Source organism: Pyrgilauda ruficollis, unplaced genomic scaffold (genome assembly GCF_017590135.1).
Source record: "Pyrgilauda ruficollis isolate IOZ18807 unplaced genomic scaffold, ASM1759013v1 scaffold51, whole genome shotgun sequence".
Taxonomy (NCBI): Eukaryota; Metazoa; Chordata; class Aves; order Passeriformes; family Passeridae; genus Pyrgilauda; species Pyrgilauda ruficollis.
The window spans coordinates 4,204,469-4,217,039 of NW_024526711.1; the positions used below are offsets into that span (position 1 = coordinate 4,204,469).

The following is a 12,571-nucleotide window of genomic DNA, read 5'->3' on the forward strand; positions in this document are numbered from 1 at the left end:
GGTAACTGTAAGTGAATTAATGAGCTGTGCCACCCTAATTTACAAGCAATCTAAAGTAATACAGAAAACTGTCTAGGGTGACACCAAACTTTACCTTATGTTTTTGAAAACTCTGTGGCTAAGGTAGCAAACAGAACTACAAAGCAAGTTATTCAAAGGTAAAATTCAGTCAAAGCTTTGCTCTTCTCTCAAGTTGTAACTTCAATATAAGCATTGCTTTAAAAATTGAGTTTGATTTTACTCCTACATATTTTATACCTTGAACTTCACCCCTTTTACTTAAATATGACGGCCTTACTCTTGTATATGAGAAGACACAGCCTGTGAGATGGTGAAACTAGGTGTTCCATGCAAGCAAAGAAGGTGCTCATGGATGCTAATAGAAACCTTCTGATAACTTCTGGTACATACTAACCACCTTGAAAAACTAAAAATAAATTGTGCCAAACAACATAACTCAAGCTCCAAAATTCTATATGCAAAACAAGAAGTACATAATTTTATCTACAGATAGAGCTTAATTATTATTATGTAACTGCAAGTCACCTCAACATCCCAGTATCTTACTTTATCTTAAAAAAAGGCATCAGATTAAACTGACATTAGCTCACGTAAACCGAAATAAGAAACGTCCATACAACCTTTAGGACCAAAATTCTGCTTTTTCCAATATAAATCAATTTTTTTAATTAAAAAAAAAAAAAAATCAATAGAGCTCTTCCACATAGAAAAACCCTGATAATACACAATTTGAATGATACAGGTTTAGCACAATTATGCAAAGAATTTAAAACCTACTGGAAAATAACAATTATTTTTCTTGTTCATTATTCATTGTTTTTCTTGTTCATTTATTCATTCTCACCAATATTAAGACCAGTACTAAAGAGTTGGGCACTGTAGGGTCCTTGAGTGAAAACATTATTATCATTAGAAAATTAAGTCCATGCTTTAAGTAAAATTATGTCTCATGATTCAAACATCAAACAAATCCATCAGTTACCTTACTATCCGTTTGATCTCCAAGCTGAACTTTCAAAATATGAGGAGGTTTTGCTCTTCCTGTAGCAGCCGCTAAATATTCAATTAAAGAAGTTTTGCCACATCCTATTGGTCCTTCTAATAAAACAGGAGTCTGATATGCCACAGCAATAGCAAGGTTTTGAAGATTTGTGAAGGCAGATTCAACCAAAACAAAACTGCTGGTGTTATTTTCCTGTTCAAACATAAAATTTGGGTTAATACACTTGAAATTACTTTTCTTACCACTGTTGTACCACACAGAACAATTAGGAAAGTGAGTGTAACAACAGGAAAATTTTGGCCTGCAGATCTGCATATCAAATAAAATAAAGAAGTCTATAGTTGTATTTATTAACAGATATTAAAGCAGATTTTATCCAAAACCTACTATAGGTGAAACACTTAATGAAAAGTATGCATACAACTTGATCCCAAGGGGAATTTACACTAAGTTGCCAGTACAGGCATAGTAACTATTCAGTCATAACTCATGTCAATCAAATACAATTTGCAAAATGAGCGAAATTAAGTCATCAGAATGGATCCAAATCACAGGACAAATCAAACAGCAGTTGCATTCAAATGATGCAAATATGAATATTAAATGAGTAAATGTGAGTATTTACTTCTTTCTGTAGAAGCCAAAGTATAAGATCATTAAACTCAGTAAATGGAAAAAATAAAAAAAGGTATATTCAATAACATTTTAATTTTATTCAAAATTAAATCAATTCAGTTTATTGAATGGTAATTAATCAATGCTACAGATAGTGTCCAAATATTCTGGCTCTTACAGTCACATGTCTATATATGGCACAAAAAATGAGTCCTTTGTGCCAAAAGGCTCAGAGGAAGGGAATCAGAGCATAGAAACAAATGTCTTTTATTTAAGTCTGACCTTTTTCCAGATATAGCTTGATGTACTTCTCTGGAAACAAGAGAGCCTGCTTCCCCTCACAGTTTGCTCCTATGTCTTCATCAAACCTCCTAAGCTGCCACTGGAACATCCCTATTGCAACTGGAACTACACTGTAGACCAGATCAGTGGAATACCTGTGGCTATTAAAAAAATAAAAGCATTCCTTTCAGGGAAGTTCTCACCTCCCTCAGAGATAAAGAGTATTTTTTCAGTAATCCAGTTTATAGCATGGCCTGGCTTCAGCAGAGCTGCAGCAGCAGTGATGCTGCCATGGGAGTAAGAATCTTCTTAAACTGCTCTACGGTTTTTCGGCTACAGTGAATTCCAAACCACTCTCTCACAATCCTATATAAAAAATCCCAAAAGGCTAGAAAACACTGAATTCAAAAACAGAAGCAGGGAGAAAAACAGGGTGTGGGGAAGAGGAATTTGGAGGGAAAATCCTCCTTCCTTGCTTCGGCCACTCAAACAATTCTGGACACTGGTACTCTTCATTCATTTCTTTGTCCTGTTGTAGACCACTGTTACAAAATTAAACAAAAGAACTCAGCTAAGAGCTAAAACTCGTACCTAAAGGAGAAAACCAGTCAGGAATACCGACTGTAGCTACAAAGAGGATTCTGAACAGCTTAAGTTAAATAGCAATCTAGAAGAAAAAAAGTTTAATACTGTTTAAAAATGTTCATGCCTTCAACGGGCTTCCCAAATCTGTAAGGCACTACAGTCTACATTTCACTTTCTCAAGTGGTGACAGTAAATTCTTGCTCACTTCCTTTCCCCTCTCTCTGCCTTCTGGAAAAGTCTAAACAGCAGCCTTGTTTTCTTCTTTTCACAGAAGACTGAGCGTATGTTTGGAGAAAAGCTGCATACAAGATGCCTGTATAGCACAAAAACCCCTACGTCATGCAGGTAAAAGCAACTGCCCCAGATCCTGGCTTTAGTCAGCTATGGCTCGTCACCCCAACTGAGACTGAAGTTACTATGTAAGGCTGAATATTCTTTTGCAGTATGTTTGTACAAACTGCCATATCAAGGTACAATGAACAGCACTATTGCTCCTTCACTGCTTCACTCCACTCACTGCAGAGCTTCCCTGTGGTGCCAGAATTATGCAACACTAGTTTACAGCACACACTGAGAAAGATAAAGATATACACATTACCCGCAGTATCTCAATACCATCCAATCAGAAAATAGTCAGTTCATTGTACTTAGAAATTCCTGAAACAAAAATGTACTGATTTAACAGTGGATTACATACCTGCTCTTCAGAAACACGCTGTAGTCTAGGCAGCACAATGCCACAGACAGCTACTACACGTGCAGAGAGGTCACCCGACACAATGTGTCCTTGTGTGTAGGGCAGTTCTTTCTCCTTTTGCCAAAATGAGGAGTCTGGATTAGCCAAAACTAAGGCTCGTTCCACATTCTGCAGCTGAGATTCTTCTAGCAACCTGTGAAACCCATGTTTATTAACTCAGCTGAAATTCATAAAGAAAAACAAATAGTGTTCAAGATTTTAAAAGTCCTTACTTCAGTCTGAAATGTATCAGCTCCTCAGGATTGAATATCTTCTTCAGGAAAGATAATTTATGCTCATCGCTCATGCACGTAACCAGAGCAAGACAGTTTGAAGTATACCTAAAAATTACATTTAGAACAAAATATGTCAAAACAGTTTTAAGGAATGCAGTTTGACAACTGTCAGTTGCATAACAAAACATCAAGTTTGGAAAAACGTGCAGAAAACTTTATTCAAAGAAATTATTTTAGCACTATGCTTAACATTCCTTCAGATTAGACAAATATCTCAGAGCTGAGGAAAGCAATTCTATCAGGGCACAGTTTTAATTTATACACCAATTAGCTACCATTTCTCTGAAGAACTGAATTATCAGCAGAAATATAATAATGGAATGCACTTTCCTAAATAAATGAAGGTTAACATATGAGACAAGGAAAATGAAGTAATCTCTGCCCATTTTTTTCCTCCTACCATTTCCCTTCCAAAATTGCATTTCATGCTATTTCTAAAGTAAATTTAATGCAATGAAATCAATTCTGAGTGCCTAAAAAAGCCAACAACTCCCAAGTCGTGACTACATAAAGCTGTCTTGCAACAAAGGAACATTTAATATAAATCACAAACCAGTTCTCATTCATCATAATGCTCTTTTTAACTTCCAAGAGCAAAGTTTTCAAGGATCATGATGGGGGGAAGGAAGAGATGGGAGAGAAGGCAGAAGATTGTTTCAGGATAAATGTTTAAGAGTCAGCTCACTCACTTAGTTAAGACTATTGGCTGAACACCAGGTAAACCAATTCTACTCAATGAATTCCAAGTTCTCTCTCTCTTTCTGACACTATGTCATTTTGAAGAGCTTCATAAATGACTGATAGATTTGACAATGCTCTTGGTTCTGCCCTTCCTAAATTATACACCTTACTGAAATGATGTGCTACTAACACAGTTCAGAATTTATGTTTTAAAAAGTCAAGATTATTAAACATCTTTTTTAAAATAAGAGGCACTATCAATACTAAATAAGGTAGAGCACATGATTAGGCTGAAGCCCTGCAGGCAGACACCTAACATGAAAGATCTGACTAAAATCCCACACGAAACCTGTAACAAGGCCAATGCAAGCTGCAGCTTAAATAAACTACATTTTACGGCTGCTGAGAAATCAACACACAAACAACTGAAAAAAGAACCAACTTGGGCAAACTGAAATAATTCGGAAAGATTGTCTAGACCATAGTTTTAAGCACTACTAAGTGCTAGTCTGAAATACACTTTGTGATAGATCACTATAGCTTTCAGAAGGTCAGTTAAGAAGTACAAGTACAGACACCATTGGTACAGTTTGCTGGTATTACTTGAAGACACTTTCTATTGCACGTGAACATTGTTAATTACAATTCAAGATACAGATACAGCTATTCAGCGAAGAAGATTTGGAGATTTTAACTTACCAACGGACTAAAGTGTCATGACTCCTTAGGAGTGGAACACAAACACTCCAGTCCCATAGCTCCCGGAAAACTGATGGCTCCTTCTGTAAAAATCTGTAGGCAGCCTCCATGAGGTCGCGTAACTTCATTCGTCTGCGCCCATACCGGACTGTGCTTGCATCTGAGCTCTCCAGGAAAAGCCTCTGGAAAACTGGTGATGTAGTTTTAAAGTATCTTAAAGCAAATCTTTAGAAGAGAGTGAGAGAAAAAGAGATGGAACACAAACATGTAAGTCAGAAGAAAGAAAACCAGGCACTAATAAAGATGTCAGAGCACTGGTCCTAAGACAGTAATTGACGGTACTGAGAACTAAGGCCTGAAATTAACTTATTCCACACATGGGAAAGAAAACCACTTCAGCAGTCAGCTGACAACAGACACTTCACCTTATTAGAAATCATTACTTAATTATCAAGGGGAAACAGTACTGCCTTTGGTGAAAACTCTTTGATTGCTCTGGTTCACTGACAAAATAATACAGATTCCTACTTATGCAACTTTATACTCCACCAGCCTAGAGGTCAATATTAAACTCAGAGATTTTGGTTGTGAACTATTTTCAAGCTGCTTTTCTGCAGATCACAGGTGAAAGTCAAATTGCATCTTACAACACGATTTAATTAAAACAAACTGTGTTTGAGTCTTGTATTTACTTAATAATTATTTCTGTTCAAAATGCATTTGTTACTGTGGGAGACGATTCAAATCCTGACACTACCTCTCTTCACCAGGGAACACAAACAAGCACATAGTGCCTGGATGAAATGCTAACTGCAGTGTTAATGGTTAATGACGATCCAAACAATTGCCCATTTGCAAAAGCTGCAGTGCTTTGCTGAGGATGCCCAGGGGCAGAGGGGCTGAGCACCCATCACCCAGGGCTACAAGCAGGGGTTTGGGCCATATTCGGAAGAGACCAGTAAGAAGCAAATCCTGTAAGGTGGGATAATGCTTTTTATCATGACAATGTCCTCCCTTACACAAGTGGCTCAGGCGAGAAAACTCCCCTCGGGGGAAATACCGGGACATTCTCACTGAAGGCTTTCATCCCTCCCGACGGGGCATAACTGGCTCAGCTAGGTCAGAGGCAGCTCTCACGTCTTGGGAGGAGTCATGAATCAAAATCCCCGAAATGCCCCCAGATTCACTTTTAGGAACTTCCATCAGAGAACTGGTCATGACCCAGTGTTGCAACACAGTGTAAAACTCTCCCCCACCAGGGAAGGTACCTGGGCATTCCCACCTGAACCTGAGTGTTTATTAACCCAACAAATTTTGTGTTCCATGGGCTCTCCCCACCTCGTGATGGATCAACACTTCGACCATCACTTGGACCAATGGACACCGAAACTGCAACAACCAAGTCTTGCCACTGGAACCGTGGCTGGTGAGATCTTTCTATGCTTATCCTCTCTCTTTTCATTTACACATTTTCTTAAGTGTTATTTTTTATGATTATATATTGTTGTATTTCTACAGATAATAACCAAAAGGGCTACATATCTCCTTTCCATTGCAACCAAACGGTTCTAAAATAAACAAAACACCATTATAAACACCAGTCCTAAAATATAAAAACACCAGTCAGTCAGTGTCCTTCTCTTTAATCATCCCAATCCATCTATTAACAAAAACCTGATTTACCCTGCCTCCAGGAGCAGTTGTAACATTTCCTAAATTGAAACATTGACATCTCATTACTCACGGCAGAACATCAGGGTGGTCAGCAACCAGCTTGCTCATGGCTACACAGAGCCTTTCATGCCGATCATGATTGATTTGGCCACCAGCTTTGATAGCTTCTGCATTTCTTTCCAACAAATCCAGCAGGATGGGCCGAACTTGTCGGCCGATCAATACAGTACATTCTTTATCCAGCAATAACTGGGCTAAAGTATTGAGGATGCACTGACGATCCTGCTGAGTCCAAACCTAAAGGGATGGGAAGTGATAACAGGTTAAATGGAAAATTATTTTGACTTTTAATTTCAGAACTATTCATGCAGGGGTCAGAATGAATTCTACAGGAAAAAGTAGTTCAAAACCAGAAGGGAGTTCAAAATCCCAAAGCAAGTACTCAATTGACACAAATCCCAGTATTAAAAGAAAAATAAAAATTACAATACAGGAGTAAGATGCAGAATGATACACTAAACAGGAATTGCAAAGTAGTCCCAAAATCCTAAATTATATTTTACAACTGAAAGATTAAGCAGTTTGTATTTTTTTTTTAAGAAAAAGATTGGGGAAACGTTGAAACAATTAATATAATTAACACATCTTTCTAGAATTTCCATTGATCTTAACAGCTTGGTCTCATGAGAGCCACAAAACATTTAAGTCATTAAACTTAACATTTAAACTTACTTAATGTTCACTATCTCTTTACAAAAGAAACCATTCAATCAGTCATGAGCACAGCCTTATTTTCATAGTTCTGACAAGAATTACAGCAAGCAATGTTCTTAACAAGAAGCAGCTTGTAACCACAGTTTTGAAGTTGAAAGCCTTTTTCTTTTTATACTGTCATACAAAAATGGTCATTTAGTTCTTTAAAATACAAGGAAAACATATTCACATCTGCTGAAAGAAATTAAAAACCCCAAACCAATGCACCTTAACCTCACATCTCCCCTGCCTAACACCCCCAGCCCTCCTAACTTTATTACTGATGAACAACCCATTTCTTGTGTCTTACCCTTAAATATCTTTCTCTTTGAGTTCATGTTACTACCCAAGCATCTCTCCACTTCCACGATGTTTAACACATAGTGCACTACAAGTAATTTTGAAAACCAGGATTATGAATTCGCACTGTAGCGGTTTTGCTTTCAACTTTGGATGCTCCATGCTCCCCTCCCTTACTGAGTGAACCCATATCCTGTTCAAGACAGAAATATTCTGTAGTCTTTTGTTTCAGCATCACATGCAGCCAATTCCTGCTTCTCCTAGGTTTTAGTTACTCTGGTAATACCTGCTCCTGGTCTCACCATCTCAGGGATGGTTTCATTTTTACAAGAGTGCAGCTGTCCTTTGATTATACCACTGTCCACACCACTCTAGAACACATGCAAACCTGTTCAAGTTGAAAAGACATTCATTTCCATACAGCATTAAGAATACCAGTGAGGTATACACACTACAAATATCAAACTCATCACATTAATTGCAAGCTGTTTCTTATAGGCCTCGTGTTTGCTTTTAAGAACGTAAGTTTATCTGCCTCTCATCTATCACAGCAGCACCAGCAATAATTTTAAAATGGACCAAAGACCTGCTCATTACAGGGAATCAGATTTTGAGTGGCAAAATGACTAATAAGCTGTTCAAAGGCAGAATGGGTCAAAGGAACCCGAAATAAACTCAACTAGAAAAAACAAAAAGTACCTCCAATTTTCAAATCAATTACATCTTTGGCTACCCAAACAAGGCACAACAGGGTGCCTAATTTATTAACCAGAGCTTTGAATATCAAATAAAGCCAGTTAACAACAAAATAAATAATGTGACTGATTCAGTAAAATTCTGTATTTACATGTCTACTGTCCAACAAATTCATGCCATTTAGCAATTTTGTGAGAGGAAGCAGTTTTTTCATCATTGTGTGCAGTACCCTTAGGACTTATAAAACTGTTCAAAAATCACAATGGCAACATTCTCATTCTACAGAGAGACAGTTTATCTGACTTCAAATGAAAAATGTTATGGAAAAGCACAATACTGTCAAAGGGGGCTATTTTTAACTAGAGATGGCTTTAGGAAATACCAGGTTTTTCAACCTATAGCAATAGACAGCTGATCTGAAAGTGTTCAAGTCTGGGATAGTCAAATCTGCAAATGGGGTTCCAAACAGCTGCTTTGAGAAAGCACCACAAGAGACTGTGCCCCCAAGCACACAACACACACACACACAGCCTGTTATTAAAGAGATACACGAAGCAGACACAGCTAGGACGGAGACCTGGAGTCAGACAGGATCCCAGCCACTGCTCCAGCAGCAGGATGCACATCTCCTTCCCAACTTGCAGAGTACATGTGCTCAGAGCACACAAGGTACAGAAATCTTTGATAATACTTATCTTAATCCAAACTCTAAATTCATTAAAGGATCACAGCAACAAGCAAGCTGGTATATGAAATCTACATTTCTGCTCACAACACAAAGGTTACACCAGGCACAGATTTAACACCGGGAAACTCCTTAGGAGTTGGGAGGGCAGGAGGGTCACACATGGAAATCTTTCTTCCCCTTCATCACAGGAACTCATGTTCTCATCTCTCTTCCCTTGCACAACAGCTGTATGATTGTGCAGCAAACAACTCAGCAAGATGATCCAAATTAATCCTTCTTATAAAATTTTACACTGGGTGGGAAAGTTGAATGGATTTTTCAAATCAGCATTCTTACTGGATTCAAGATAAGAGAAGCAACACAAAGGTGTGGCGTGGCCTTGGGAAGAGGCTAAAAGAAAACAGAGCAGCACCACTCTTTGGCAGCTGTTCAGTTCAGCGAGATAAACCAAAACACGAGCCCGCACTCCTCCTACAACCCACACAGTTCAAGGGAAACAAAAAAAAGCAGGGGTGGTATGCAGTCTCATAAGCTGGAACTTCCTAAATCTCCTTCAACACATCTTTGACAGAGTCGGACAGATCTCTCCCTCACAAGAGAGGATGCAAGCAGGAAGTTTCTCGTTGACTTTGTATCATCGACATAAGGTGTGCCAAAAATCACAGCTTTTCAAAACATAGCAGAAGGAGATGACAATACAGCCCAAGATGGAAGCCAAAGTGCAACATACCTTCCCTTATTTCTAATGCTACACGATGTAAAGTCTAACTAATCTTTCAAATAAAATGTTGAATTCACATTTTAATATGAAAAATCCTCTGCCTTAGTTGCCAGAGCATCAGAACATTTTCCTGACGGACAATGGGTAACTGTGTGAATTTGAGACCACTAGGTCATCTCCTTTTCCCTACATTTATTAATATAAAGGAATAAAGGCATTTCTCAACATCAAATGCTAAGACTGGAGGCTTCTAAATAAGAGTTTGGAATTCTTATTAAAACAACACAGAAAAATAAAATGCAAAATGAAGGATGCCAACATAAAACCACCAACAAATTTAAAAAGAAAAATCAAGAATGGTGTGCTCAAGAGCTCCTGTCCACTTAGGAAGGTTGCATAGACTAAATAGAAGAAATGTCCAAAGGGGTCGGGTTCTTTGATACATATATTTCCATATAAGCACTGCGGTAAATGCAAAGGACAGAAACCAGTAGGGGTGTTTTTGCAATAAAGTTCCATTCCTAGGAGTGTTTTAACCTTCTGAGTGATTAACTTCTCTGCTGAAATTACACGATCACAGGCATCCAAAAAACATACATCTGCACAAAATTCACATTTGGAATTCTATGCAGGAAGACTTTTTGGCAGACCGTTGGTAACTCAGAGCCAAAAGCACATTCCAGCATTTTGTGGAGACCTATTGCTTCTACAGTTTTCCTAAATTATTCAAAAATGTAAATGTGGGAAACAAAGACCGGTTCAGAGACCTTTTCATCCCATCTTCCTCATTAAGAGCACAGAAATTTGCTGTGTATTTGCAGAGTTCATGGTACATAAAAATACTTTACAGAAAAGGTATTACGTACCCAAGCACAGGGAACAAAACCTTCCATGACCACATGAACTGTGCCCTACTATGACCCTCAAAAGACTGCTCCTTACTTAGCTCTTGTGGGCAAGTTTCATTCCTTTATGGAATACTGTTGAAGAAGTATGTTGCCAAAAAGACATAACAAAGCTGCAGAGCAAAGAGAGCTCTAAATTTCCAGAATGCATTGCTTCCCAGCTTATATACAAAGCAGGAAATCAGGTATGACGTTTAGAGATGGGAGTTTTTTTACTGGCAAGACAAGCTTAAAACAAGCCTAGAGCTGCAGCTTCCAAGCCTGGAAACAGCAATTCAGTTTTCAAAAGGATGTGCCAATGTTAAATAATGTGCTGTTCCAGGCTCCCTCTATACAATCACTCTTTAGGAATTTCCACCTAGCAAGGCTTTTAAACCTGAAGCATATCCCCAGACAGTCACCGAAAGGGAAAGGGCACAGTGTCTTTCCCAGTCTCGGATGTCGGTGACTCACTTCTGGTTCGCTGCTCCATCTGTCTGCTGCAACTTGTATCCACATCATCCCCCTTTCTATTTCTCAGCAGCTTCTCTCTCTCTTGTAAAGCAACTCCTCATCACTGCTTCCCACCAATTAGCTTCCACTCAGGACTGTATATTCGTGTCAATTTTACTTTGATCCTGCTATTGGCAGCGACAGAAAAAAGAGCCATCTGTCTACCAACAAAGAACCTCGAGTACCACTATGAAAACCTTCCCCAACCATAACTGCGACAGCAACCCGGGCTGAAAGCCAATATTCTGAAAAAATATGATACTTCAGACTTTTCATCTTCAAACAACTGAGACATTTCCTAGACGCTCAAAGAAAACAGAGACTTTGAGCCCCAAAATGCGTACACATCTGAGGGGCTTCAAAAGCTCTATCACGAAAAGTATTAATAAAATAATATCTGATGTGCTGACATCCTGTTACTACACGTCCTCAAGCATTTCAGTGCACGAAAGGAGATCGGTCTTAACTTTCCTAAAAGCAGGTGTGCCTCTCAGAGCTACGGCAGCCTAAGCATGAAGGTGACTATAGGAGCATGTTTGCAGCATCACTACAGCCTGGAGACTGTGATTGAAAAAAACAAAAAAAACCCACCAAACAACCTCAAAGCAAAGCCTAGAAAATCCATGCCATTTTTATCCCACATGCTGTTTTAAGGAAATTAAAGAAGACACGCAAAATAGCAACAGAGCAGAGACTAGTTATGGTCTCAGTGCTCGACAACAAAATGCCACCTCTAAGGCGTCACGCTTCCAGAGTCACCCTAGGGGGCACGGAATGGACTGAAGATTTTAACTGCCGGGCGAGGCGCAATAGGAAGGGTCCCAGGACACAGAAGAGGACCTTCTTCATGGCTACACCCGCGCATCCCTGCAACGGGCGAGGACAGCAAGAAGCAGCACCAGGGAGAGAAGGAGGGAGAGAGAGAGGAGGGATCAGCTCCCGCCGGCCGCCCGAGGGCCAGGGACGACCGGGGGCCGGGCACGCACAGCTGCCGGGAGGGGATGGCGGCACGGGGGAGGCAGGGGGGTCCGCGCCCTTCGCTCCACAGTGGTCCCTACGAGACCCTCCCTCACGGAGGGAGAGCAGACGCCCGGGGGCTGCCAGCGAGAGCCGCACCGCCCGCTCCTCACCTGCTTCGCCACGAATCTGCTCAGCTCCACGCCGCTCTTCTCGTTCCTGCGCGCCACCAGCTGCAGGGGCTCGGCCAGGCGGAGCCGCAGCTCGGCCGCCATCCTGCAGCCGCCCGTCCCGCGGCGGGGCACGGCGGCGGGAGGGGCGCGCAGCACGTGCGGCGCCCGGCGGACGCGGCAGCACCAACTTCCGCTCTGCCGCCGTCACGGGAAGCGCGGCCGCAGCCCCGCCCCCGCCCTGCCGGACTACAGTTCCCGGCGTGCACCGCGCCGCCCCCCCCTTCTCGCCGCGGG

The 12,571-nt window shown here is 40.4% G+C and overlaps 1 protein-coding gene across 2 annotated transcripts in view; it reads right to left on the reverse strand.

The window, feature by feature from the left end:
- MDN1 (midasin AAA ATPase 1) overlaps positions 1 to 12,443 on the reverse strand; it is a 92,442-nt gene extending 79,999 nt beyond the window's left edge. For both annotated transcript variants that reach the window (XM_041480352.1, XM_041480351.1), the window contains exons 1-6: positions 12,278 to 12,443; positions 6,663 to 6,889; positions 4,919 to 5,143; positions 3,476 to 3,583; positions 3,204 to 3,396; positions 1,004 to 1,216 (exon numbers count right to left, since the gene is read on the reverse strand). In XM_041480352.1, coding sequence (XP_041336286.1) covers positions 1,004 to 1,216; positions 3,204 to 3,396; positions 3,476 to 3,583; positions 4,919 to 5,143; positions 6,663 to 6,889; positions 12,278 to 12,379 — 1,068 coding nt within the window. In that variant the 5' untranslated portion in view covers positions 12,380 to 12,443. The remainder of the gene's footprint in view (positions 1 to 1,003; positions 1,217 to 3,203; positions 3,397 to 3,475; positions 3,584 to 4,918; positions 5,144 to 6,662; positions 6,890 to 12,277) is intronic.
- Between the last annotated feature and the right edge of the window lie 128 nt (positions 12,444 to 12,571).